A 27,765-nucleotide genomic window follows, 5' to 3' on the forward strand; every position below is an offset into this window, starting at 1 on the left:
AAAAACAAAAAACGCAGAAATAAACGTCTCTCCCTTGGAATGAAAAGTCGGCCTTTCAAACCAGGTTGCTGGGAAGGTGTGTGTATTTTTCCACTATATTAGGATTTAACAAAGGACGGCCTCCAGCTTTTGAGTCCTTTGGTCCCAAAGACTGGCTAATCCCACGCGCCGCAGGAAAGTTGAACGCGCTAGATTTTGGTTTGGAAGGTCCTGGTCGGCCCAAATTCGGTTTATTTCACTGAATGCATGCAGGCCTCCACCTTCCCATCGCTGTGTAAGTAAATTCTCACTGCAGGACGGGCGCGCCTTTCCCGCGTCTCCGCTGCGCTCCGGGGACGGGTCGCGGCCGGACAGCTAGAGAGGGGAGGGGGGGCCCAGGGGCGGACGGCGCGTATCCTGGAGGGTTTGGGGAACACCGCCACCCTTCCGGGGGAGGTGGGGGGGCTGTCCCAGTGCAGGAAGGGGTGCATCTTCGTTTTGGGGTGGAGGGGACACGCCGGCGCTCGGGATGGATGTGGGGGGGGCGTGGCAAGAGAATACAGGAAGGAGGAGGTGGTCGCGCTGGGGGGCCGCCAGGAGGAGGGAGCCTAGTGGGTGGCGCCCTAGTGAGTGTGGGAGGGGACAAGGCCGCGCCGGGGGGGCGGGGACCTGGGGGTTGGACCGGAAGTGTATGGAGAGCGGGGGGAGGGGGAAGGGGAGGGGAGAGGACCTGGGGGTTGGACCGGAAGTGTATGGAGAACGGGGGAGGGGAGGGGCGGGGACCTGGGTTTGGACCGGAAGTGTATGAAGAGCGGGGGAGGGGAGGGGCGGGGACCTGGGGGTTGGACCGGAAGTGTATGGAGAGCGGGGGGAGGGGCGGGGCGGGGCGGGGCCGCTCTCTGCCGGGGCGTGGCTCGCCAGGTCCCCTTCCTCTTCGCGGCCCGCCCTCTCTTGTTCCTTTCCCTTCCGGTCTCCTCGCCACCCCCAGCCCACCGTTTTGTGGGGCGCACTGCCCGCCTGTCCCCAAGCGCTTTCGTCCCGCGGGTGTACAGGCCAGAGAGCCGGCCTCCAGCTGCCTTTTGGTGACTCCCGTGACCCCAGCCCCAGGATCCAGTAGGCACCGGGGCGCAGGGTCCCGCGCACCTGGGGGTGGGTGCGGCGCGTCCCGTGTGCGCCGTGGGTCCCCTGGCCGAGCGCAGCCCGGAGCGCAGGACTTGGCCGCGAGCGCTCCTTGTCCTGGGCCCGCCCACGAGATCCGGGGTGTGGCGCCCCTCCCTCCCTAATCCGCTTAAAGTCCTGGGGCCTCCGGGGAATTGCTCTGCTAAACAGGTTTTCCTGGGTGGCTTTCTCGGGGCGGGCACTCCCAGGAGACTGGGGCCAGGAAGGAGCTGATTAATCCTGGCCGGGGCTGGGCACGGTGAGCACCGCCCCCCCCCCCCCCCCCCCGGTCTTCCTCCTGCAGGCTGGCCACCAGGATGTGAATCCAGGCTCACGAGGGTCCAGGATGCCAGACTTCTACTCTATGGCCAAGGGGAGAGGCGTTTAAATGTGTTAGCCTCGTTGGCCCCTCAGCCGGCTTTCTGTGTGTGCGTCTGCGGGCCGGTGGGAGTTTGCCTGGTGGTCAGTGTTTACCAGATGGGGATTGGAAATCCGTGTTAACCAAAAGCCTGGGGCGTAACGGGGTGTTGGCATTTACAGAAATGGGGCTGGAGATTCTGTTTGGAGCAGAGACCTTTGCCTTTTCATGGGTAGATTTTGTTGGCTTGTTTTTGACGGGGTGATGACTTTAGCTGGATTCATTCTTGGGTGTTGTTTATGGCTTCACTCTTTGTCCTGGGTTATTGATGATTCTACGGGCGCTTTTATCAGTGGAGGACTTCTGGGGAAATACCACACCGATTGAGGCCTGGAGGGAGGGGCAGGAAGCCAGGAGCCCAGGAGTAGCTTTGCATGGAGTTTGGCAAGGGTGGAGACCAGATTTGATCCGTTGAAGAAATTCTGCATTGGAGGCAGTCAAGATTCCCCCAAACTGTGCAGAACAGGAGCCCTGGGGACACTTGGGCCAAGTACCCAAACAAAATACAGGCTGTCCTGAGGGTTTTGGAATGGCAAAGAGGGGTGGGGGCCAGGGAGCTGCTGCCCCGAGAAGTACTATTTGGGGGAGGTTGCATAAGCAGGTAAGAAGGAACCCGGCATGGCTTTGTTGACATAAGAGAAGCCATTTTTGGCCTGAGCCATTTTGGGATCTAAGCCTGGCCACTATGCTTGCCCTTGAACAGGTCTTAGTAATGAATGATTTTTTTAAAAAATTAATTTTTATTGGAGTATAGCTGCTTTACAGTGTTGTGTTAGTTTCTGCTGTACAGCAAAGTGAATCAGTTATACGTATACATATATCCACTCTTTTTTGGATTTCCTTCCCATTTAGGTCACCAGAGAGCACTGAGTGGAGCTCCCTGTGATATACAACAGGTTCTCATTAGTTATCTATTTTATACATAGTATCAATAGTGTATATATGTCCATCCCAATCTCCCAATTCATCCCACACCCCCCTTTCCCCCTTGGTATCCATACGTTTGTTCTCTACGTCTGTGTCTCTATTTCTGCTTTGTAAATAAGTTCATCTGTATCTTTATTCTAGATGCCACGTTTGCTTTTCTCTTTGGGACTTACTTCACTTTGTATTACAGTCTCTAGGTCCATCCATGTCTCTGCAAACAGCACAATTTCGTTCTTTTTTATGGCTGAGTAAGATTACATTGCATATATGAACTACATCTTCTTTATCCATTCTTCTGTTGATAGACATTTAGGTTGCTTCCATGTCTTGGCTATTGTAAATGGTGCTGCTATGAACATTGAGGGGAGGGGTACATGTCTCTTTTTGAATTATGGTTTTCTCTGGCTATATGCCCAGGAGTGGGATTGCTGGATCATATGGTAGCTCTATTTTTAGTTTCTCGAGGACCCTCCATCCTATTCTCCATAGTGGCTGTATCAATTTACATTCCCACCAGCAGTGCAGGAGGGCTCCCTTTCCTCCACACCTTCTCCAGCATTTATTGTTTGTAGATTTTTTGATGATGCCCATTCTGACCGTGAGGTTATAACCTCATTGTAGTTTTGATTTGCACTTCTCTAATGATCATTAATGATCTTAAGGGAACCAAAGAGCAAACTGTTATCAGGCAAGAGAAGGAACAGTAGCAAAGATAACAAACCAGTGGTGAAGCCTCCCAGTTCTGTTTCAGTGGTGATTAGTCTGGAGCCTCAACCACCAGATCCACCGGGACCTAAAGGAGGAGGATGTTACTGACCTTTTCTGACCCTGTGACTTCAACTCAACTAAAGCTTAGACTCTGTGGACCTTGGCCCCAGTGCAATGCTGAATTCTCCCCTGCTCAAGCCCCTTCATGAATATGCATGTATCACCCAAGCGTTTCCCCGCCCCCTCCATGAATATGCATGTACCCTGAGATGAAAGCTTCCCCAGTTCTGCTGTTCGGGGAAACACTGCTTTGGGAAAGGGACCCTGTGTTCTCCCTACTTGCCGCAAATAATAAACCCTTCCTTCTCCTGATTTTGGCTTGGATGTGTCTTTTGGCTGCACACCCACCAAGAAGCGACCCCAGTTTTCGGGTAACAGTCCTGGGGTCTGGCCTTGATCTTATGGGTCTGAATTCACTTTAAGGAATGCGAAGACTCTAGTGGCTTCAAAGTATCAGGGACAAGGGTGTGGATGGGTCTGGGAGGGAGGTGACAGAGCACAGCTCCTATTAAGTGGCATGTGGGATCTTCCCGGACCGGGGCGCACCGTGTCCCCCGCATTGGCAGGCGGAATCTCAACCACTGCGCCACCAGGGAAGCCCTGATTCTTTTTTTTAAATAACTTTACTTTTTAAATTGGAGTATAGTTAATTTACGTGTTAGTTTCAGGTGTACAGCAAAGTGAGTCAGTTATACATATACGTATATCCACGCTTTTTCCAATTCTTTTCCCATATAGGTTATTACAGAGTATTGAGTAGGGTTCCCTGTGCTGTACAGCAGGTCCTTATTAGTTATCTATTTTATATGTAGTCATGTGTATATGTTGATCCCAATCTCCCAATGTATCCCTCCACCCCCTTTGCCCGCTCGTAACAATAATATTGTTTTCTATGTCTGTGACTCTATTTCTGTTTTGTACATAAGTTCGTTTGTACCAATTTAGTATTGTATTCCTGAGCGGTGAGAAGCTGAACCTGAATTCGGTTAACACTTTCTCTTTAGAGTTGGTGAAAGGATTCAGCCCCACACAAGCAGACAGCTTGTCTTCAGGCCATTTTATTTTGACCCCAACGGAGATCTCTAGGGAGCAGGGACCTAGTTTTCTCGGGCGGGCGGCTATTATGGGTCAGCTTCCCGATCGCACCAGCAGAGGGGGAACCGACCACAGCAGGGCTGGAGCCACGGCTTCCAGATGTTGTCCGGCATGTCCAGCTGCAGTGGAACCGGGCTGAGCGTCCGGCGATGGTCCTCCACGGCCTTTGTGATTCTCTCCATCACCTGATGGAATGAGGACTCCGTGTCTGGCGTGAGGGCATGAGCCTCGGAAGGGTCTCTCGAGAGGTCAAACAGCAACGGTGGGTCATGATGGGCTACTTTGTCCCCAAAGCATGGGCAGACCCCTCTCCCGTAGCAGGCACTGGCTCCGTCTGGGTGGAACATCGGGGTCACGTAGTGGACTTTCCACACTGCCCCTCCTGGAGGAAGGGCAAGAATTGGGGAGGGTTGGCATGGAGAAACAGGGCACTTTGCTGGAGAGCTGGGTGATTCACAAGTGCCAGGGGCTGGAATCAGCCCAAGTGTCCATCAAGTGATGGATGGATACACAGCATGGGGGCCATCCACCCACTAGAATATGACTCAGCCACGAAAAGGAGCGAAGCTGTGACACAGGCTGCCGCGTGGATGGACCTTGAACACACGATGCTCAGTGAGAGAAGCAGACACAGAAGGACACACAGTGTGTGATTCCACTGATAGGAAACGTCCAGAACAGGCAAATCCACAGACACAGAAAGTGGGTTCATGGTTACCAGGGGCTGGGGGAGGGGGATTGGGGAGTGAGTATTTAATGGGTTTGGAGTTTCATTTTGGAGGTGATGAAAATGTTATAGAGCTAGATGTCGGTAATGTTTGTGAATGTGCTAAATGTCACTCAATTTTTACATTCGAAAAGGGTGAATTTTATGGTTACGTGAATGTCATGGACTGAATGTTTGTGTGTCCTCCACCCCTTCAACCCCGGATTCACTGTGGAAGCCTTGAGCTCCAACGTGATGGGATTAAGAGATAGAGCCTTGGGAGGTGATTAGGGTTAGACGATGTTGTGAAGGTGGGGCCCCCGGGATGGGATTCGTGTCCTTATAAGAAGAGAAAGAGGCCAGAGCTCTCTCTCCCCAACATGAGGACACAGGGAGAAGGTGGCCGAATCTGACCCAGAAGAGAGTCCTCCCTAGAAGCAGACCATGCTGGCACCTTGATCTCATACTTCCAGCCTCTAGAACTGTGAGAAATAAGTGTGCATTATTTTAATCTCCCTGGTCTATGGTATTTTGTTATGGCAGCCCGAGTTAAGATGGTGAATGAGAGCGCCACAGAGCTGTTTACAAAAAAGAATGAATTACTTCTCTGGTCGGTGGTTTCCTAAGTGAATTCTCAGTGATGTTTTTCCTGAGCTTCTCTCTAGCTGTGAAGGTTCCACCAAGAAAAGGAGGGAACGGAGGAACGAGGGAAGGAAGGAAGGAGGGAAAGAAGGGAGGGAGAGAGTAGCACGCATCTGTAACAGCGTCTCCAGCGTCTGAGAAGACTTACTACCTAGAGGTCAGCTGGCACCAGACCTAGCTCAGCCTCAGGAAGCGATTTTGACCAAACGGAAGGAGAGACTGAGGCTGTCCTCACACCAGCACTGCCCCCGGCCGTGGGTCAGACCCAGGACTGCCCAGCCTGAGCCCCGCGGCTTCCTGCTGCATGGGGAAGGAGGCCCCCACTCTCCCTCTGGCATCTCCTGGCATCCTCGCAGGGCAGCAAGTCTGGGGAAGCCACACGTGTAACCAGAGGGCGGTGAGAGGGACTCTGGTGGCCATGCCTCTTCCAGGACCAGGCGGGAGGGTTCCCTTGGATCCTGGTGTAGGAGGACCAGGGAAGGAGACGGGGCATGGCTGGGGCTGCTCCTGGGACCTGGACAGGAGAGTCAGAATGAGACCAGGGGTCCCCATGCAGCCAAGACCTATGCTCAGACGGGCATCCCGTTCCCTTTGTCCCCACAGCCACCAGATTTCCCTGCCCGAGCCCTGGTTCCCAGGCTGGCACCACTGTGGTTTGGTGTTTATGGGAACACTGGCTTCCGTTCCCTTCGAAGCATTTATGGTGACCTGTCTTTTTTTGTTTGTTTTTTGATATTTATTTGGCTGCGCTGGGTCTTAGCTGTGGCATGTGGGGTCTTGTCCCCTGACCAGGGATGGAACTCCGGGCCCCCTGCATTGGGAGCGCGGAGCCTTAACCAAAGGACCCCCAGGGAAGCCCTGCGACCTGTTGTCTTAACAAGTGTCAGTTTTCTCACCTGTGAACTGGGGACAGGAATTGTCATCTGCTGGGGTTTTCAGAGTAAAACGAGTTCATTGGCGTCGGGCGGACACTCATTCAATGTCCGTGATTGTTTTCATTGTTCAGCAGATGAGTACAGAGAGAAGACAGACAGAGTCGTAGGGAGGGGACTCAGGCCAGAGAGCGGTCAATAGACACCAGAAACGAGAAGATTGCCAAGAGCGCCGAATGCCTGGAAGAAAATACAAGCGGTCCAGGTGATGGAAGGTGGACGTGGAGGTGTGTGTGTGTGCAAGGTGCAGGGTGGGGTAGGTGTGTGTGTGGGCAAGGTGCAGGGTGGGGTAGTAGTGGATGCGGGACGGGAAGGTCAAGAACGGAGGATGGTCAGCCTTCCGAGCGTGTTCTCGATGGCAGGGACGGGTCGTGCAAAGGCCCTGAGGCAGTAACTGCAGGTCCTAGAATCACAGGGCATAGTTCTGATGCAGCTTGGTGACTGGGGGCTCCTAGGGTCCGAGCTCTTGCCCCAGGGAAGGGGAGAGGCTGGCTCACATTACAGGGAGGAATCGGTATGGTGGGTGGTCCTGGAAAGGTTTTCATGGAGGGCTAAGTGGACAATGGGAGTGGGATGAAGAGTGGACCTGGGGAGGCCGGTGAGGGGGCTGTCGAAGAGACATGGCAAGTGGGAACAGGGGACTTCCCTGGCAGTCCAGTGGTTAGGGCTCCACGGTCCCAATTCAGGGGGCGTGGGTTCGATCCCTGGTTGGGGAACTAAGATCCCACACGGCGCATGGCACGGCCGAAAAACAAAACGTTAAAAAAAAAAAAAAAAGAAAGCACACACTCCCTATCTACCTTGAAAAAAAAAATTGAGATATTTGCCCAATAACTGAGAGAAGAGAGGTTCAGTAATGGGGCAGCCACGGGGTAAAGGAAAAGAGGATGAACGTTGATCCCAGGTATCGGTGCCACTCACAGCAGTGCTTGAAGGTTGGGCTATGGAACTGAAGGTAAGTTTAAAAAAAAAACCTTAAAAAGGGAAATCTATAATATGTGACTTAAAAAAATCAAAAGCGTAGCAATAGAAATCATCCCTAAGCATAAATGCTGGTAGACTGAACTGTCCAGTTGAATGAAAGTTTTCTAAAAAATCGTAAAAGGGGAAATCTATAGTATGTAAATTTAAAAAAGCAAAAATGTAGCAATAAAAATTATCCGTAAGCATAACTAGTTGTAGATTGTGCTAGGTAACTGAATGAAAGTTTGGTATGCAGAATCTGAGTTCCCCAACCAGGGATTGAACCCGTCCCCCTCTGCAGTGGAAGCGTGGAGTCTTAACCACTGGGCTTCCGGGGAAGTCCCCGAATGAAAGTGGTTTTTTAATCTTAAAAGAGGAAATCGATGATATGTAATTCTTAAAAACCCAAAAATGTAGCAATAAAAATCATCCCAGATGATGATACTACTGGAAAGGATGGACAGGAAAAGGAGGGAGGTTTTTTAAAAATCTATTGGTAACTTCCTCAAATAAGGGGGATTCCAAAAGGTGTTCTTTTATTCTTGTTTCAGACAACTGGACATGTCCAGAGAATGGTTTTGAGGCATAAAGAAAAAAGAGTGAGTTGAATTGCAAGAGGGCTATAGGCCTTCCCAAACCCTGGAAGAAAACCAAGTCCTTAAGGCAAAGCCACAAAGAAGGGAGAAAATGTCAGGGCGAAATGCAGAATAATAGAGAGGCAAACAGAAATGAAGAAAAGAGAAGAAACTCAAATAGCTGAAAGTCTGTTACCACAGACCAAGGCAGAGGCAGAACTCAAGCAGTTAGAAAATTTTAAAATACAGTTGTTTAGTAAATCCAAGAGCTGGATTTAAAAAGATTCATAGAAACAGAAAACCTCAAGCAACTCCAGTCAGACGATGATGGAGAATCCAGCTATAAATATGGAAGCAATTAAAATACAATGAAATGACTTGGTAAGGGAGTAAAGGGCTTGGTAAAACGAATAGCTTTTCAATAAGAAGTGCAGAGACATAACATGCCTCAGTCTGGGAACACTTGATACTGTAAAGATACCACTTTACCCCCCAAAATCATTTATATGTTGAAGACAATGGATATTGATATTCCTGTGGGGTTAAAAAAAATAGTTGCAAGTGATTTTACAATTCTTTTGAAAGGACTGTTGGGCCAAAACAGCCCAGAAAAGTTTGAGATGCAAAAGTTATTCACTAAACATGTTACTGCTTGTTTTACAAAGTTATCGTTAATATAACAGGTGTGAGATGGTGTCATGAAGTTAAGACACATGGAAAGCAAATATAGATTAAGAGGACAGACTGGAAAGGTTAGAATCAGGTTGGAACACCTGTGTGTGTACAAGTGTGTGTGTGTGATGATAAAAGTTGCACCTCACCTCATGGGGCTGGGGGACGGGAAAGCCATAGCCATAGCCTAGACCAGAGAATTCCCTTCCGATCACCACAGGATCATCGACAGTGAAAGGACGTTGCCGGCGTCGGAAGAAAAACACCGCCAAGAAGGAAATAAAGGAGCTCGCGCGGGCATGCAAAAGCCACAAAGAAGCAGAAAATGCGAACGGAGGCCAAGACATGACTCCTTCAGGCAGGCTACTCACTGTTCCGTTGGTGCCACCGGGCTGCGTGCAGGAAGCTCTCGCAGTAATGCATCAGGAACTCGTGCTCCGAGTGCTGGGCTGTCCCCAGGAGCAAGGGCAGCAGGTCCCGGCCGTCAATCACCCTACAGGCAGGAGCACAGGGACTCAGGGCGGGGCTGCTGAAGGTGGGCGTGGCCTTAACAAGCCCAGGGCCGCCCCGGGGCAGTCAGCACCCCATCCGCCTGCACACAGCGCCTTCGGCTAAAAGATGTTGGAAGGTCCAGCTTGCTCGGCTGAAGTAATGGTCCCCCCAGCCTTATTCTGAAGGCACAAATAGCTGAACAAAATGGAAACACCTGCTTGGTTCTATATGGATTGGAGCTTTAAGTCGTTATAGAACATGCGGCATTCTTCAACAAGACCTGGAATCATTTCATAAATATATATAATAAAAGAAATATATATGCATATGTAGTGTATATATGCAATATACATCATTATATAAAAATATATACATTATATATTATATACAAATAGACATATATATACACTATATATGCAATATATAATATACACACAATATATGTATTATATATTCAATATATACACTATATATTATATATACACTGTATATACAATATCTATACATATACACATACCACATACATATACCATAGATAGGTGATATATATACCCACCATATATACATAAAATATATGCATACCGCATAGATACACCATACATATAGCACATATATATATACACCATGAATATACACAATATATATCATTTCACTTCCAAACATGTGTATTCATATACACATACACACATATGTTTACATATGTGTGTATAAATATATATAAATGTATATAGAAATAAAACCAAGCAACAATATATGGCTGAATTTTATCTTCTAGCAAAATACATTTGTGATATACATGACGGACAAATTTTTATTTTTAAAACAAATGAGATATTATAAGTTAATGTTAAAAATTAGCAGCCAATCAGGAGGAAAAAAAAATCAACCAGAGACATCATATTCAATGTAAGAGAAGAGAAAAGAGGAGAACGTAATATTCAACATCTCTGCTGATAAAGCACTGGAAATGATAACACACATATATGTATATGTGCATACACACATACTGTATGTGTCGTTTATATATATAATAAATAAATTACATGTATAAATTAAAGTGATTTTAGTTCTATTATTTTAAAAACAGATACTCTCACATACAGCCAGTAGCAATTCCTAGGGAACAATTTGACAAAATGTATCAAGAGATTTCGTAAATGGCCATACACTTGGACCCAGGAATTCAACTTCCAGGGATTTTTACTAAGAAGGTAATTATGACAGGTAGTAAAATGACAAAGCCAGATTTTTTTTCAAAATGAACACGGCTAAAGTCCACCTGTAAGAGGTTAGTTGAAAGAATACTGTAAAGCCATTAAAATTTTTGTCCATGCATAAAGGGTCTAAATATATATAGATATGTACATATATATCTCTATATATATACTATTTTATACAAATATATAAAATATATATATAATATATCTAAATATATATAATATATAAGTATCATATAACTTAATTATGTATTCATCTCTACGTTGTCAAGTTTATGAACTAATTTTATTTTCTTTCTATTCCTCCCAAATTTTCTATAATTTTTAAAGGAAGAAAAACTGGAATCGGGCTTCCCTGGTGGTGCAGTGGTTAAGAATCCACCTGCCAGTGCAGGGGCCACGGGTTCGAGCCCTGGTCCAGGAAGATCCCACATGCCGTGGAGCAACTAAGCCCACGAGCCACAACTACTGAGCACACGAGCCACAACTACTGAGCCCGCGAGCCACAACTGCTGACCCCACGTGCCTAGAGCCCGTGCTCCGCAACAAGAGAGGCCACCGCAATGAGAAGCCCATGCACCGCAATGAAGAGTAGCCCCCGCTGGCCACAACTAGAGAAAGCCTGCGTGCAGCAACGAAGACCCAACACAGCCAAAAATAAATAAATAAAATAATAAATAAATTTTAAAAATAAGAAAAACTGGGATCGTGAAAAGTCCCTACCACACTACATCAAAAGGAATCTCTTGTGATGAATCGTTAGTAAATTCATCGATGCATTTCAGTGACAATCGTCCTTATAATCAAATGGCTCCACTTAAGACTGAGAAGGACATTTTGTGCATAAAATGAAGCAGACGTTGGACCCCAGCAGAGAATGATGAGTGTTTTTCCAGATACTGATCTCACGGATGTTTTATGCCAAACAAAAGTGACAGTGATGTTTGACATACATGTTGGCTCTACACAAAACGCAACTACCTTCTTTGGGCTGCTCTGTACCTGTCATGGGGCACCTGGCCACCCCCCAGCTGGACCACGGTGGGGAAGACATCCATCAGGCTGGTGGGCTCGTGGATCAGGCGGCCAGCGGGCAGCACCCCGGGCCACCGGAGTATCCCTGGGACCCGGATCCCACCTTCCCAGCCGCCCATGCCTTTGCCACCTGTGTTTAAACATGAACAGGAAAGAATGTGATTGAAAATCCAAAGTGGTTGCTTACCTGGGTGATTTAACCTTTCCATTTTTTTTTAAATCTCTCTTTCTCTCCCTCCCTCTTTAATTACATGATGACATTTAGTTCCTCCCTGGCAGAGCATAGATTTTGTTTTATTTATTATTCTGGGTGTTGGTTTTCCACCACACGGGGGTCAGGACATGGATATCTTTGGGGACATTATTCTGTTGACCACAACGATCATTTGGGTTCCTTTGGTTTTTGTGACTTTGCTTTGTAAACTCCCATTCCAGAGAAAGGGTTGGGAATTATTGGGAAGAGATGAAGACAGTACACATGGATCTGGGAATGTCTCACCCTTACCTTTATATATCCCATTCCAGCCACCATATTGATTGTTTCCAAACTGAGCCTCTAAGGATCCCCCATGATCCGACGTAAAATAAACGAGGGTACTATTGGTCAAACCTTCCGTGTCCAAAGTATCAAGGATCTGCCCTGCAAAGAATAGATGCGTTTGTGCCAGTCAAAATAGAAGAAACTCTTGCACCAAATTTTTGGAACGCTTCATTAAATGAGTCTTTAGTGTTAAAGCTTAATGGGAGTCAGTAATATAATTGTGCTCTTCTAAGCATCCTTGATCTAAGATTGACATATGTCTTTGTATGTGCCCAATCCCGTTTCCAAAAAGTTTCAGGAAAGCTACAAGTGTACATGCTGCATAGGACAATGTCGTGAACCCTTACAAATGAGGCGAAAGAAGATTACAGAGAAAAATAGGGAACAGGATGGGAAGGACGCTGACAAAGGCATTTGTACATGGATGAAGAATAGTTTTCAGTGGCAGTTCTAAGTTTCTTAGAGTCACATAAAAAATATCTGTACCCCCGTGTTCATAGCAGCAGTATTTACAATAGCCAATACATGGAAGCAACCCGAGTGTCCATCGATGGATGAATGGATAAAGAAGATGTGTTGTATACATTCAACGGACTGTTATCCAGCCTTGAGAAAGGAGGAAATCATGCCATTTGCAGCAACATGCATGGACCCTGAGGGCATTATGCTCAGTGCAATATGTCAGACAGAGAAAGACAAATACCGTGTGATCTCACTTATATGTGGGATCCAAAAAGCCACACCTACAGAAAGAGAAAACAGATTGGTGGCTACTGCAGGTGAGGGTGAGGGGTGGGAAAAAATGGGTGAAGGTGGTTGGTTAAAAGTTACAGATTTAAAAAAAACGAGTGTATTTCTTTGGTGTTTGGGTGTTGCTTTTTTATACAGTCTGACCGGGTCTGCATTTTTTTTTGTTTGTTTGTTTTGCGGTACGCGGGCCTCTCACTGTTGTGGCCTCTCCCGTTGCGGAGCACAGGCTCCGGACGCGCAGGGTCAGTGACCATGGCTCACGGGCCCAGCCGCTCCGCGGCATGTGGGATCTTCGCGGACCGGGGCACGAACCCGTGTCCCCTGCATCGGCAGGCGGACTCTCAACCACTGCGCCACCAGGGAAGCCCTGGTCTTCTCATTCTTTACATCCTTCCCTCCTGCAGTTTCTGGACGAGGAACCATCACTTTCTCATCTGGAAAAGGTACCTACCCACCATCCAATCCATCTCTTCTGTGTTGTCCCCGTACAGCCCATGGGGACTCCTCCCTCGGAAGTTCTCGGTAGTGATGAGAGGGGTGTGGACATGTAGAAAGGACACGAAGAGGAGGAAAGGTCCTTGCTTGTTTCTGAAAGTAGATACAATGTGATGGGAGTTATTTTTTGGTCAACCTGAGATTGAGCTCCCACAGATGCTAAATACAAATCTCCATTGTCACGTCCTTACTCAGATACGTGACTGTGCAGCTCTACCCACCAGCAGCAAATGCGTAGATCTGTTCCACGGCGCGATGTTCGTGTCTGAGAATCTTCAGTGTGATGACTTTCCTCCTTCTAAAGTCTTTTGAAAAGTCCACACGAATTTTTTAATTTTTTGGCCGTGCCACGGCACGTGGGATCTCAGCTTCCCGACCAGGTATCGAACCCGTGCCCCCCGCAGTGGAAGCGCAGAGTCCTAACCACTGGACCGCCAGGGAAGTCCCTCCACACCGATTTTATACGTCTTTTTCTTCCTGATTATCGTTTTCTAACTCTATGGACTTCGGATGACTGAAAGTAAAATAGAATACCAGGATGCCATCTGGTCTGACTTTTATTTTATTGTTATTTCGGTATATTTTTCGATTTCCAACTTAGCTGAAAGAATAAGTGATTTGCACATTCAGTTTTCTTTACAACTGCTCTTATGCAATGAAGTTTAGGATGTGGAATAGTTATGAAAAAACCCACTTTCAAAATGATGTATATGGGGTTATTAATCTCAAGTTGATTCTCCCCAATCTAGACAATTCCTCACCTTCCCCTGTCTTCACCTGATTTTTATGGTCTAATCTACACCCTTAAAGGACAGAAGCAAAGGTGAAGCTCTTAGACTTAACAAGGACACGTCAGGTTAGTTTGTTCTAATTTGAAAGCGAAGTATTCGCTTCACACCTGACCCAGATTTGGCAATTCCATCAAGAGCTCTCTAAGAATATTCCGGAACATGACCACCACCCAGGTAAGCTGGGGTTCCATGGAGTCACCCACTTTTCTGGAACCCCTCTGGGGAGCACGAAATGGCCTCTGTTTGGTGTAGCTTTTCATTGTGTCCCTCCTGGTCTGGCCTGGTAAGTCTCTTTGTCACTGTCACTCACATTTACATCCAGGCTGAAGTTAACCACAGGACCACTTGGTCCTGATGGTAGAGCTTTAAAAATACTTAGAATTTATTGCAAAACTTACCGGTGATTCAGTTTCATATGTTCATTAAATATCACCCCTGTGGTAACCAGGGGTGCTCAAAGAATTGGACTGGCTCTTTTTATTTTTTTAGCCATGCCACGTGGTTTGCAGACGAGGGATAGAACCCGTGCCCCCTGCGGTGCGAGCTCAGAGTCCTAACCACTGAACCCCCAGGGAATTCCCTGGTCTGGCTCTAAAATAAGAAGGAACAGCAGCAAATTTCAGCTGACTGGTCAGTTGTTTCAACGGATCCAGTTGAGTTCCAGGGAACATCATTTATGCCCCATTTTACCAAAAAAATGTCTTTCTGAGCTGGGACCGTTTCACCACGCCAGTACCCATTCCGGAAGAAGCAGATTCCGAATTCATTTTCATCCTGAAGCCACCTTTGATACTCACCTTTTGACAAAGGATGAGACCTCCTTGAGCATAAGAGCCGTCGTCCTTTGAAGGGACATGGGCTGCTCGGTGATGGCGTGATTTCGCATCAGAAAGCAGTCGGCGTGAACAATCAGGGCACCCATGAAATAGGAGGTCGTAAGGCACAGCAGGGCCACAGTGGCTGAGCAGATGACCAGAGTCCAGGAGCCCGCTACCAGGCGAGTGAGTTTCCCAGCGGTGAGTGTAAAGGCGGCCAACGCCATGACATGCGAGCAGACGTTGAGTTTATGCTCCAAGCCTGCGCGCTTTTCAGACATTTCCCCGGGCTCACAGTCTCCCATCATGGAAAACGGCATTCCGTAGAAATGGTCAAAGCCATGGCTGAGCGGGTGGTGGCAGTAATCATCGGAGGATTCACAGTTGAGACCCAGATGCCATTTTCCTGAAAAGCAAGAAGTACGCACACGTGACAACGGTCCGACCATCCCTGGGGGCGTCGGTATGGTGTGCTTGCCAAGTTCTAGGCTCTCTGCTGGGTGGTGGGATGAGGTGGGGATGTAGAGGAGGTGGGGGTAGTGTCTGCTGTTGTTTGTACCACAGCCTGGCCGGGTCACTTCAAGGGAATGAGGACCTTGTGTAGCAGCATTTCCTGTGCTGCTGGAACAAAGTACCATAAACTGGTGGCTTGAAACAACAGGAATTTATGCTCTCACAGTTCTGGAGGGCAAGTCCAAAATCAAGGCAAGTGGGCAGGGCCGTGCTCCCTCCAGAGGCTCCAGGGGAGGGTCCTTCCCGCCTCTTCCAGCTTCTGGGGGCTTCAGGCGTCCCCAGGCTCGTGGCCGCGTCCCTCCCGTCTCTGCCTCAATGGTCTCACTATCTCCTCTTTGTAGTCAGATATGTGTCCGTCTCCCTCTTGAAAGGACCCTTGTCCTTGTATATAAGGAAACCTGGATAATCCAGGATCATCTCCTCATGTCAAGATCCTTCACTGAATCACATCTGCAAAGCCCCTTTTTCCCTAGGTAAGGTTCTATTTGCAGGTTCCAGCAGTTAGGACCTGCTCTCTTTGGTGACCCTTATTCAGTCGACTCCACCTGACTTTGCGACTGTCTACAGGAGAGCAATAATCAAGGCACACAGTGGTCACACGGCTCCAGAAAACTCCATCTGATGTGAGCAGCGTGAGCACAAGGTTTCCTGACTTTAGAATTCTCCGTCCCTTTGGCTAATTCATTATAATCACAGTCAGGGTGGTGGTGGGTGACAGGTTTTGCAGACCCCACCTGTGTCGTGTTCAGTCAGCGGAAGGTGATTAGCTCCCCTGCTGTCACTGCCGGAGTGTTGATACGCTCTGCGTACCTTCTCAGCAGCCCAATGGTGTCCGTCACCCAGAAAACCTCATGTGATTTCCCGAGCAATATATCCACGAACCTATTGGATTCTATATTCAAAGAGCTAAAGAGTTAGCTTCGCTCTTTCTGATCAACAAAGGAGACTGTTAGCAAAACTTATTCCTATAACGTGATAATGATGATGACTCCTTGGTCCCCTTTCAAGAAACTGCAGTCCCTAATTTTAATGCATTCTACACATGACGTAAGTGGTTTGCGGACGTATAGAAAGATAAGCCTCTGCTCTTTACGGAAGCAGACAGGAAGGTTCTAAGCTGTGTAGTCACGTTTCTAGACAGGAAATGGGGAAAAACAGCATTATGAAAATGTTTGGTAATTTGGTAAAATTAGAAAAGAAATGAGAAATCCCACTGTGTCCCAACTATTTCATTTCCAAACTTCTTACTTGACTATAACCTCCCTATAAAAGTAATGTGCTCCGGGGAGATCAGCTCGGTGCTCTGTGACCACCTAGAGGGGTGGGATGGGGAGGGTGGGAGGGAGACACAAGAGGGAGGAGATACGGGGATATACATATACGTAGAGCTGATTCACTTTGTTACACAGCAGAAACTAACATACCATTGTAAGGCAATTATACTCTAATAAAGATGTTTAAAAAAAAGTAATGTGCTTAATACTTAGAAAACGTCCATACCTATGAGTCCAGTGGCATAGCCTTTATCTTTCAATATTTTTGCAAAAGTTGTTTCATTTGGTGGAAGTCCTCCAGATACGCCCGTCCACTGAAGAACACGGTAACCATTACTGGACACCATACCTTTGATCAATCGTTTTCAAAGAAATGTTACAATCAGACATCGATTTGTATCACCATTATTATCACTTTAACTTAGAACATTTGGTGGAAATCTCCATTATTCAGAATTCGGTTGAAAATTTACTTCCAACGTGGGTTGGCCTCATGGGTTTTATTTTTGTCGGCAAAGGAGATGATTCATTAATCGAAAATGTTAGCGAGAAGACTTACGGTCCTGCTATGTCAAGGTTGTAAGCCGAAAGAGAATTAAATGAAAAGGAAAACAGAATTAAAAATGATTTTATGGGGGCTTCCCTGGTGGCGCAGTGGTTGAGAGTCCGCCTGCCGATGCAGGGGACACGGGTTCATGCCCCGGTCCGGGAAGATCCCATATGCCGTGGGCCCGTGAGCCATGGCCTCTGAGCCTGCATGTCCAGAGCCTGTGCTCCGCAACAGGAGAGGCCACAACAGTGAGAGGCCAGCGTACCGCAAAAAAAAAAAAAAAAAAAAAAAAAAAAAATGATTTTATGAGTTCACCAAACTCTTGATAGAATCCAGTACTTCTCCAACTGGTCCGCACATTGGAATCATGGGAGGGGTTTCCAGAATACCCTGACACCTGGTTATCATATCACGCCAGAGACTGTGATATTTGTTGGTCTGGGGTGGAATTTGGAATGGTTAAAAGGTCCCCCCGAATGATTCTAATGTGCTGAAAAGGTAGGGAACCACGGACATAATTCATCCTGACCCTGATAGATCCAGGACCTCTACCCAATCATTTAAAAATGTAGGTTCAATATTTTTATAAAGCTCTGCAGTGTACAGTTGAGAACCAATGATTCAGAAGATGCTCTTTGCCTCCTAGACCTTTTTGATGACTGCAGCTCAGTCTGATCAGAGAGGATCCACTTGGTTCAAAGAGCGAATGAAGTTCTCAGTGATCATGCTTTGGAAATGTGGAGAATTCTGAGATTTTCCAAAACCTCAAGAATGCGTCTGGTTCAGTGAAGGCTAGTGAAAACCAAATAGTTCTTGGTCAGGACAAAGAAAGTTGGGGTGTTTCAGCTTATGTTTTCGAGGATTTATTCTTCCCTGAGCAGGTTGCAGAGAACTATATATAGGAGGGTCTCTGTGGGTCACTTTGATGGGTCCACTTGACCAGGCTACGGTCCCCAGCCATGCAAACACTAGCCCATGGTGTTTTGTGAAAAGTCTTGTGTAGATTGGGTTAACGTCTGCAATCAATCGACTTCAACTAAAGGAGGTGACCCCCGTGCAGGTGGGTGGCCTCATCCAGTCCGTTGGAGGTCTCCAGGACAAAAGCTGAGGTTTCCAGACACAGAAGGGATTCTGCTTCAAGACTGCAACACCAGATCCCACCTGCGTCTCCGGCCTGCTGTCCTGCCCTGAGGATTCTGGACTTGCCAACCACACAGTCACACTAGCCAGTTCCTTAAAATAAATCTCTTTACAGAGTAGGAGACAGAGATGGTAGATCCTAAATAAATAGCTGATAGATTGATAGATGGTAGATGGACAGATAGATAGACAGATGATAGATAGATAGATAGATGATAGATGATAGATGGATATATAGATAGATAGATGATAGATGAATAAATAAATGAGAGATAGATAGATGATAGATAAATGATAGACAATAGATAGGTAGATAGATAGATGATAGATAGATGGATAGATAGATGATAGATAGAAGATAGATGGATAGATAGATAGATACATGATAGATAGATGATAGATAGATCTTGTTGGTTCTATTTCTCTGGAGAACTCTGGCTGATGTAGGGTCTGAAGTCTGTCCCTACTCCCAGGAGTCAGCTTCAGGGTCAAAGGGCAGAAGGACATTATACAGACTTTCAAACTTTTAGTCTACTTTCTACCCAAATCCCCAGGGAGATAGAAGATTGGGAGAAAAAAAAACCCTCCAAACCCCTCTGAAAAACAAACAAAAAAAACCCAAACCAAAAAAGCCCCAAACCCCCCAAAAACAAGCAACAAAAGAAAACAAAAAAGCCAAAAAAAGCCAAAGAAACAAAAGAAAACAAACCAAAAACCCCTCAAAACACAAAACTAAAACCAAACCCAAAACCGACCAAACAAAAACCCCAGAACTTTATAACGAAAGATCTACATGACTTTTAATGCAAAAGAGGATGATTTTGGAGCCCCTGAGGTGGAAGGGGAGGAATATTTTGTCGACGTATTTCCCGCTTTACAATCATTCCGAGGTCTCAGGTCTTTTTCTTGGGGCCACAGAGAGCAAAAGAAATTCCTTTTCCACGCGGCGGGCAGAGATTTGAAAACAATCTTCGGAGTCCCCTATCTCTTCTTCTTCAGATTCAACATATTTGGTTACTTAAACTTTTGCACAACCAGAGTCATGATAATGCCTGTTAGGTCCCTTAATATCCCTCGGGGTAGATTATTATGTATGTTGTACTAAGGGTTGAAAAGCTATGCCCCCTGGGGCAAATGCTGCCTACCACCCGACTGCATAACCCCTGCAGGTGGAGAATGGTTTTGTACGTTTTATTTAATGGTTGGGGAAAAAATAAGAAGTAGTATGTTTCATAACATATGAAACTATATGAGATTTACATTTCTGTGTTCATAAATAAAGTTTTATCAGAACACAGCCATGCTCATTTATGTACGTAAGGTCTGTAGATGCTTTCAAGCTACAACAGTAGAGCTGTGTAGCTGTATCACAGGCTACATGGCCCACAAAGATGAACGTAGTTAATGTCTTGCCCTTTAGAGAAAGAGTTTGCCAACGCCTGCCTTATATGGTTATCCACATCACAGGAGCCAATCAGATGCACCGGGTCCTACCAGTGTCACCTCATTATCTACAGCTCTTACTGACTCCAATCTGATGGGGGACTTAGAGCGTTCTCTTCCCACTGTACCAGAGAATCTGCGCGTGATTAGTCAAAAAGAGCATGTTCCTGCCCACTGTGTGGTCAGACGGAAGGAAGGACAAACCTGATCGGAGAGGGTATCTGCCGGTTAGGAAAGCGGCTCTGCTTGGCGTACACACGGAAGCCGCGGCGATGTGCTGGGTGAGCATCACGCCATCCGCGGCAAGGCGGTCAACGTTCGGAGTCCTACAGACGGAGACGTTAACTGCTTATTCCTCAGCGCACAAACACAGAGGCTTTTCCCACAAGCATAGTGACATCCTACTTAATAGAAAACCTGGCAGTCACCAATTAACACATGCATGCGTTCTTAGGAATGAACAAAAGACAACGGCTTTGCAGAGCTGGGGATGGACCTAGAGACTGTCATACAGGGTGAAGTAAGTCCGAAAGAGAAAAACGAATACCGTATAATATCTTTTCTATGTGGCATCTAGAAAAATGGTACAGATGAACTTCTTTGCAAAGCAGAAATAGAGACACAGACGTTGAGAACGAACATATGGATACTGGGCGGGTGGGATGAATTAGGAGAATGGGATGGACATAGACACACTACTATATAGAAAATAGGTAACTGAGGAGAACCTACTGTAGAGCACAGGGAACTCTACTCAATGCTCTGTGGTGACCTAAATGGGAAGGGAATCCGAAAAAGAGTGGCTGTGTGTATACATATAACTGACTCACTTTGTTATACTGCAAAAACTAACACAGCATTGTAAAGCAACTATAGTCCAATAACAATTAGTAATTTTTAAAAAGGCAGTGGAAAAACTTCAAATGTCTTCTGAAACATCAAAGAAGTATCCCCTGCATTATTATTTACCAAGTTTCCACAATATACTACTGTTGCTGAGGCAGACACGAAAAGAGATCCAGGATTGACAGTCCAGAGTGACTTCTCACTTAGGACACACAGTCTTCTTTTTTTTTAACTTTTTATTTTATATTAGCGTGGAGTTGGCGGCCCACGTTGCGTTAGTTTCAGGGGCGCGGCACAGTGACTCAGCTATCCACAGACGTGTATCTATGCTGTTTCAGATTCTTTTCCCATTTAGGTCGTTACAGAGGATTGAGCAGAGCCCCCTGTGCTCTACGGAGGTCCTTGTCGGTTACGCATTTGAAGCACAGCTGTGCGGGCACGCTAACCCTAACTGGAAGATTTGACTCCACGCCACCAGCACACTGTCGGTGGTACGTGAGGGTGGGATTCAGATGCAGCTTCAGGGTAGTGCCTGTGCTACCAGAGACTGTGCTGATGGCGATCATACTTAACGGTGAAGCGATTATTCACACACAGGATGCACGTGAGCTGGCGTTCGTGCAGGTGTGGGAAGAAGGCGGGATTAAGGGCATTCAGAGAAATGATGTGTGTACAATTCTGTTATAGTTTGAATCGCACAGACCGAGAGTCAGATGCGATATCGGTGGCCTCTGCACCGGGGTGTCAGATGAGCAATTCTCTGGTCCTTGCCTTATGGTGTCGTTGCCATAGCAGCCGACATCTCCAATGCCGAGATCGTCTGCCATCAGAAGAAGGATATTTGGACGGGAACCAGATAGACTGCGGCAAGCTGAGGGCTTCAAATCCAGAAGCACACTGACTGTCAGAGCCAGCCAGCTCCTGAAAAACAAGCTACACAACAAGGCTTCATGCTGCTTTCCACCTTATTTACACTACTTCTGTAAGTGGGAAGTTGGCTTCACTATTTTAGGGGACTTTGATATTATCATCCCATTTCAGAAGAGTTTGAATACACCTCTCAGGCATTTGAATTTTTTCTCTCTCTTTCTTGCTTTTTTTTTTTAAGTTAAAAACAACTCATCCTTTCGTGGATGCCACCCTGGGCACACAAATAAACAGCAGGACAATGGTGTCCCAATCCCCAGCAGCGTCATGAAATAAAGATGGAAATCTGAATCTGATGGCATTTGTGCTGCGGGCTTCCCGGAAAACCAGACACCGGCCCCATGGCAAGCCTTGACGCACAGCTGCATCGGAAAGAGTGAGGTGGAATTCTTTCTGTAGCTGCCGGGGAGTACCTCCCAGGAAAGGGTGCATGGAACATGTATATTAATCGTGAATCCTCAGGAGGGAAGTGATCAATTACTAATTTAGAAAGATCAGTTTACTATCAATGCATTCTGAGAAAGCGACATGAGGTAACACAGAGGCAGACCTAGAAGATGAACGAGCGCCCATAATCCTATCTTACCAAGAGTGTTCCAGATGTAACATGTCCTCTCTGTCCTTGTATTTCCTGTAAGAGATAAAAAGGTTGATATTAACACAGGCAGCAGGAAATGAACTAATGCAGGAAGTCAAACAGTAAGTCTGTAACAAGAAGGGAACCGTGGATTCTCTCTGATGCTATCAATAACATCTTAACTACTAAAAACTCATCAAGGAATGAATGTTCTTCCCTACTCAAAAAGCTTTACCAATGCTGAACACTGTCTTTAGAACGTAGAACGTGGCCTTTGTTAGCTCTAGCTTAGGTCAGAGTGTGACTGGTTTTGAGGCACTCTGTCAGAACAGAAACGTATCTCTCTGTAGGTGAAAGTTCCCGAGGCGTTCTAGATCCAGGAGTGGCTGCCAGGAACCATGTTTGGTCCAGATGGATCTTAAATCCCATACATGGAGCAAGTAAGCAAAGCCACGTTTCCGCTGAAGGTTCTGGAATTCTGGGGCCTCACCAAGGTCATGGTTCACGGCTCTCACTTGCACAAGCTCTGGACAAAGTGGGTGTTCCGTTCCAGTGGAACGTGTTTCAGCTTGAGGAAGCTGTGAACACCCTTGAGATAGGCCCTTGGGTGAAACAGAGCCAATGTGCAAATAACGTATCTGGGAGCAGAATATAGGAGATAGGCTGTGGGCAGAGCTGGAGTGGCTCCGTCCTGGTTGGAATTCTGCTCCAGCCTGACGAGCTGGAAAAACCAGCTGGTTTGGGGTGTCTGCCTTTGCGTTTGAGTCCTGATGTGACTTTAAAAAAAAAAAAAAAAGAATGTGGGGAAATCCCTGGCGGTCCAGTGGTTTGGACTGCACACTTTCACTGCCGGGGCCGGGGTTCAATCCCTGGTCGGGGAACTAAGGTCCTGCAAGCCTCAAGGCGTGGCCAAAATAAAAAAGAATGTAGAACATGTGTTTATCAAGAGCCGATGGTAAATATTTTGGGCTTTTCTGCCCAGATGGTCTTGTCGCTACTACTTCTCTCTGCCGTCATAGCATGGAAATGGCCACGGACAACCCAGATGACTGGCCCTTGTTGTCCTCCAATTAAACTTGATTTCCAAAAACAGGCAGAGTTTGCCAAACAGACCAGAGATTCCTGATTCCTGATATAGAAGGCAGGAGTATAAAGGAAAATGCAAAATTAAGTGATAAAATATTGATATGAAATGATCTCCAATTCATATTTAAAAAAATTTTTGATTGTGGTAAACACATATAACAAAATTTCCCATCTTAACCATTTTTTTTTTTTTTTTTTTTTGTGGTACGCGGGCCTCTCACTGCTGTGGCCTCTCCCGTTGCGGAGCACAGGCTCCGGAGGCGCAGGCTCAGCGGCCATGGCTCACGGGCCCAGCTGCTCTGCGGCATGTGGGATCTTCCCGGACCGGGGCACGAATCCGTGTCCCCTGCATCGACAGGTGGACTCTCAACCACTGCGCCACCAGGGAAGCCCTATCCAATATATTTTAAATGAAAAAAAAAAAAAAAAAGAGTCAAGAGAGTATGCTGCTGTCCCTAGAAAACAATCATAGGAAAGGGGAAGAACACATATTTACTTGTCTACAAAGCCATCTGGTGACAACAGCTGCTTTCCGCAGATAACTGGCAATCCTGTCCCTTGATGCATGAGAATCAGACCTTGGGCTAACTTTCTAGCTCTGTTTCCCTGGAAACCCAATAAAGGTAGAATGTCAATGGGTGACTGGGCAACATTATGTGTAGTAAAAATGCTGGTCCCTGGCAGCCTGTTTGTGCCCATGAGGAACCATGAAGACATGAGGGAAGCCAACTTGGGGCTTCTGGGGGTCAGTGGCCCTTGACCTGGCATGGATTTGCAGTGATCCAGAAGCTCTGCTCATGAGTTGTTTGAAGAGAAGTTGGCTCACATGGTGGGCGAGCTTCCGAGCTGGGGGCATCCAGCCTTTCAGAGTTACACCCTCTCCATCTAAGCTGTCCCCTGGGAAGGTGCAGACTAGCTGCTGGCTGGCTGTGTGTGCAGAGGTGTGGATCACTATATGCAGGGCCTTCTCCAAGGAGAAATGCCCCAGTGTGCTTCCCCCCTTCTCCTTCTGAGCTAGACTGACATTTCCTGGTGCTTCATGTTCTCTGGACATTAGCCCTTGCCTGCAGGACAGAGGTGGCTCCTTCCAAGCTCCCTTGCAATTCAGGTGCTTTCTCACACCTCCCCAAGCTGCGCCCTCCTCAGCACAAGGACAGGGCAGTGCACCTGTGGTCAGCCGGATGACCATTGCATGCAACTGGGACAGGGCTTGGGCAGCGAGAAACCCCGCAGACAGGTTTCTTTGGATGGCTCTCTGTGGTCACTGCCTCTGTAGCGGGGAAGCTTTCAGTTGCGATCAAGGCTGAGGGTTCCCATCACTCCTGGTGAGACGGACCGTGACTGTGCAAAGGCCCAGGCTGTTTATTTACTTTATTCCTTTCGAAGGAGGATCTTAGTGAGGTGTGAGCTGCCTGGCTTGGTGCCTCTTTTTTGCTTCTGGTAACTGGTGTACAGGTGGGTGACCTGTTGCATGGTGATTGTGTCTGTTTGCTTTCTGTATCATCCAAAGCACAGAGTTAGCTTTAGGGTTCTTTCTTGCTGTTATACATCCCATGGGTGGACAAAGTACAATGCCATGTACCACGCCCCGCCCCCCCCCCCCCCGCCCATTAGAGTATCATATAGAGTAGTTTCACTGCCCTAAATATCTTCTGTGCTTTGCCTATTCATCCCTCTTCCCATCTTATCCCCTGGCAACCACTGATCCTTTTACTGCCTCCATAATTTTACCTTTTCCAGAATGTCATGGAGTTGGACTCATACAATATGTATGCTGTGGATGAAACTACTCCACTCTCTGATGGGAGGACAGAACACCAGGGACTTTGCCTACTAGACCTGTTTTAACATGTAGACAGTTTGGATGGCACATCTCAAATTGAGCAGAGGGGGGAGGCTGGAAATGCTTTCGTTTCATACCGTCGGCATTCGCCGTACCCTTTCGTTTGTTCCATTTTGCAATTTTTGGCTACAAATCTTTACCTCTCAGGAGGTCTATATGAACATTTTAATTTATATGTATTTATATATGAAATAAATACATTTATGTATATGTATGTATAGATACATGTATATATAAAATATATAATACACAATAATGATATATAAAAATATATAATATAGTATAAAGTAGATATGATTGTTTTCTTTACATCTATTTTAATCTTTTTTTTCCCCCCAGAAAAAGCATATTATGGGCTGCTTCTGACTTTTCTAGGGAATGTGACTGGTTATACTTGTTCTACTGGTGGGTTAGAGCTGAGTGTACATACGCTGCTTGAGCATATGGTGGAAATGTCATACGAGGTTTAGTTTTATCAAATCTTTGGTTTACCTCTTCAGTGATAGGCTCTCTATATTTAGCTACACAGAAAGAGCGTATTCTTCTGTTCCAATGAACACAGCATCTTATCCCTTAGAACACTGCATGCTTTTCTCCACGTTGGCTACCAGAGAAAACTTTCCATAAGAAAGAGACAAAGAAAGAGCAGAGGGTAGGCTGGTGGTTGCAGGGGGGTGGGGGAGGGGTGGGAGAAATGGGAGGATGTTGAAGGATGCAAACTTGCAACACGTAGGTGAATATTTTCTGGAGAGCTAACCCACCCACAGTGATTACACTCAACACTGCTGTAATGTGAAGTGTCAAAGTTGCTAAGAGACTAGATCTCAATTGTTTTCAACACAAAAAAGCAATGGCAACTACGGGAGGTGACAGCAGTGTTAGCTAACGCTATTGTCGCAATCATATTGCAACATAGAAATGTTATCAAACTGACCCTTTGTATACAGCAAACTCTCACAATGTTATCTGCTAATTATATCTCAATAAGCACAAGGAGATCAGCTGCATGCTCTGTGACGACCTAGAGGGGTGGGGTAGGGAAGGTGGGAGGGAGATGCAAGAGGCAGGGGATATGGGGATATATGTATACGTATAGCTGATTCACTTTGTTATACAGCAGCAACTAACACAACACTGTAAAGCAAGTATACGCCGATAAAGATTTGAGAAAAAAAAAAAAGAACACTTACCAAAAAAAAAAAAAAAGTCAAATACTTTGACCATTTAAAAGCAAAAAAGATACAGAAAAAGAGAAAGAAAGCCCTGCAATGAAGTATTACCCATAATGTAGCCTTTGATGCTCTTCCAGGGGAGAAAGAATTACAACCCCTGGTTCCCCGCTGTCCTCCAGAGCCCAGGCAGCAAGTCTCATTTCTCCACTACACTTGAGCCCTGTTCCCAAACCCGGTTCAGTTTCTAATCTTAGCATCTCTTCAACGTCCAATCCACATGCTCCAAAATCTCTTAGCATCTCGCGGAGTTACGTTCGCTCTCTTTCTGAACTAAATTCTGCATTCCTTGTAGAAATCACCCAAGGCAAAAATCTGACATGCATATCTTTGCTTTCCATTTTTAAGAAAGTTGCCTCTAAAATACGGCCAGATGCTGCAGTGTGCCCTGCAGCCACGCGTACTTAGGGAGGCTGCCAAGGGTCGCTGGCTGGGCTGGAGCGGCCTCGCTAGCATCTCAAGAAAAGCTGGTTACCTGAAGGGCTGTCTCTGGGCCAGGCCAGCTGTAGGTAAGCGAACGGCTGCTTCTCCGGGGGGACCAGCCCTCTGGGTCCTCTTGCCAGGAGACGCGATCTCGGCTCTGAGTCAAGGACGTCTCTCCGGTGCACGCATGTGCCGGCTGATTCGCTCTTCAGAGCGACAAGGATCGTACGGAAACAAAGTTAGGTTGTCCAGAGAAGGGGCCGGGAAGTCCCTGGCGTCTGTTGTCTGCGCTTTTCGGGTTTCTACAGAAGCCCTTCTGTTCTCATTTACAAACTGTAACGCTTGCAGAGGGATCTCTGACAACTCCTGCTGGAAACAGGGAGTCTTTCATTCACAAGTAGGTTGAACCCCGCCTGGCCTTTGGTCAATTCAGACGGGGCATTTGCTGGCTGTGTCTCAAAGCAGGAAAGCAGTTGCCTTGAACATCCCTCTGGAACAGTCCTGAAATGTCCTCTTTCTGCCCCCTGGGGCATCCGCCTTCAAAATAAACAGAAGACAGAAAACAGCTCTGACAAAGCTGCGACTACCTCTAGATACAAATGATGTTTAATTACCTGATAACGTGCCTCTCGGTGGAAACTCGTTTTTGGCTGCACGCCAATTTCTTTTTCTTTTTCTATTCGCTAATGTAAACATTTGTTCTGTACATCTGTGTCTCTATTTCTGCTTTGCAAATAAGTTCATCTGTACCATTTTCCGAGATTCCACATCTATGCGTTAATATACGGTATTTGTTGTTCTCTGTCTGACTTCCTTCACTCTGTAGGACAGTCTCTAGGTCCACCCGCGTCTCTGCAAACGGTGCAGTTTCGTTCCTTTTTATGGCTGAGTAAGGTTGCATTAATAGATGTACCCGATGTATCTACAAGCAAATCAGTTACCC

General features: G+C 46.6%; 1 protein-coding gene and 1 long non-coding RNA gene across 4 annotated transcripts; one reads left to right on the plus strand and one right to left on the minus strand.

The window, feature by feature from the left end:
• The first annotated feature begins 1,307 nt into the window (after nucleotides 1-1,307).
• On the plus strand, nucleotides 1,308-9,197 carry LOC116747829. The gene is made up of 2 exons (XR_004348120.1): nucleotides 1,308-1,396; nucleotides 6,703-9,197. It is a non-coding gene; the product is annotated as an uncharacterized LOC116747829 (long non-coding RNA).
• On the minus strand, nucleotides 4,289-27,004 carry ARSL (arylsulfatase L). Of its 3 annotated transcripts, XM_032620373.1 has the most exons (11): nucleotides 26,875-27,004; nucleotides 22,251-22,295; nucleotides 21,509-21,670; nucleotides 20,096-20,217; nucleotides 16,985-17,107; nucleotides 14,954-15,377; nucleotides 13,322-13,458; nucleotides 12,085-12,219; nucleotides 11,547-11,709; nucleotides 9,207-9,328; nucleotides 4,289-4,727 (listed from the first exon to the last, which is right to left on the minus strand). In XM_032620373.1, the coding sequence occupies exons 2-11, from the start codon at nucleotides 22,271-22,273 to the stop codon at nucleotides 4,372-4,374; spliced, it is 1,767 nt and encodes a 588-aa protein (XP_032476264.1). In that variant the 5' UTR covers nucleotides 22,274-22,295; nucleotides 26,875-27,004; the 3' UTR covers nucleotides 4,289-4,371. The 3 variants fall into 3 exon arrangements, with proteins under 3 accessions (XP_032476264.1, XP_032476266.1, XP_032476265.1); XM_032620375.1 differs by lacking the exon at nucleotides 21,509-21,670; XM_032620374.1 differs by lacking the exon at nucleotides 16,985-17,107.
• Nucleotides 27,005-27,765: the final 761 nt, after the last annotated feature.

This window comes from Phocoena sinus, chromosome X (genome assembly GCF_008692025.1).
Source record: "Phocoena sinus isolate mPhoSin1 chromosome X, mPhoSin1.pri, whole genome shotgun sequence".
Lineage (NCBI taxonomy): Eukaryota > Metazoa > Chordata > Mammalia > Artiodactyla > Phocoenidae > Phocoena > Phocoena sinus.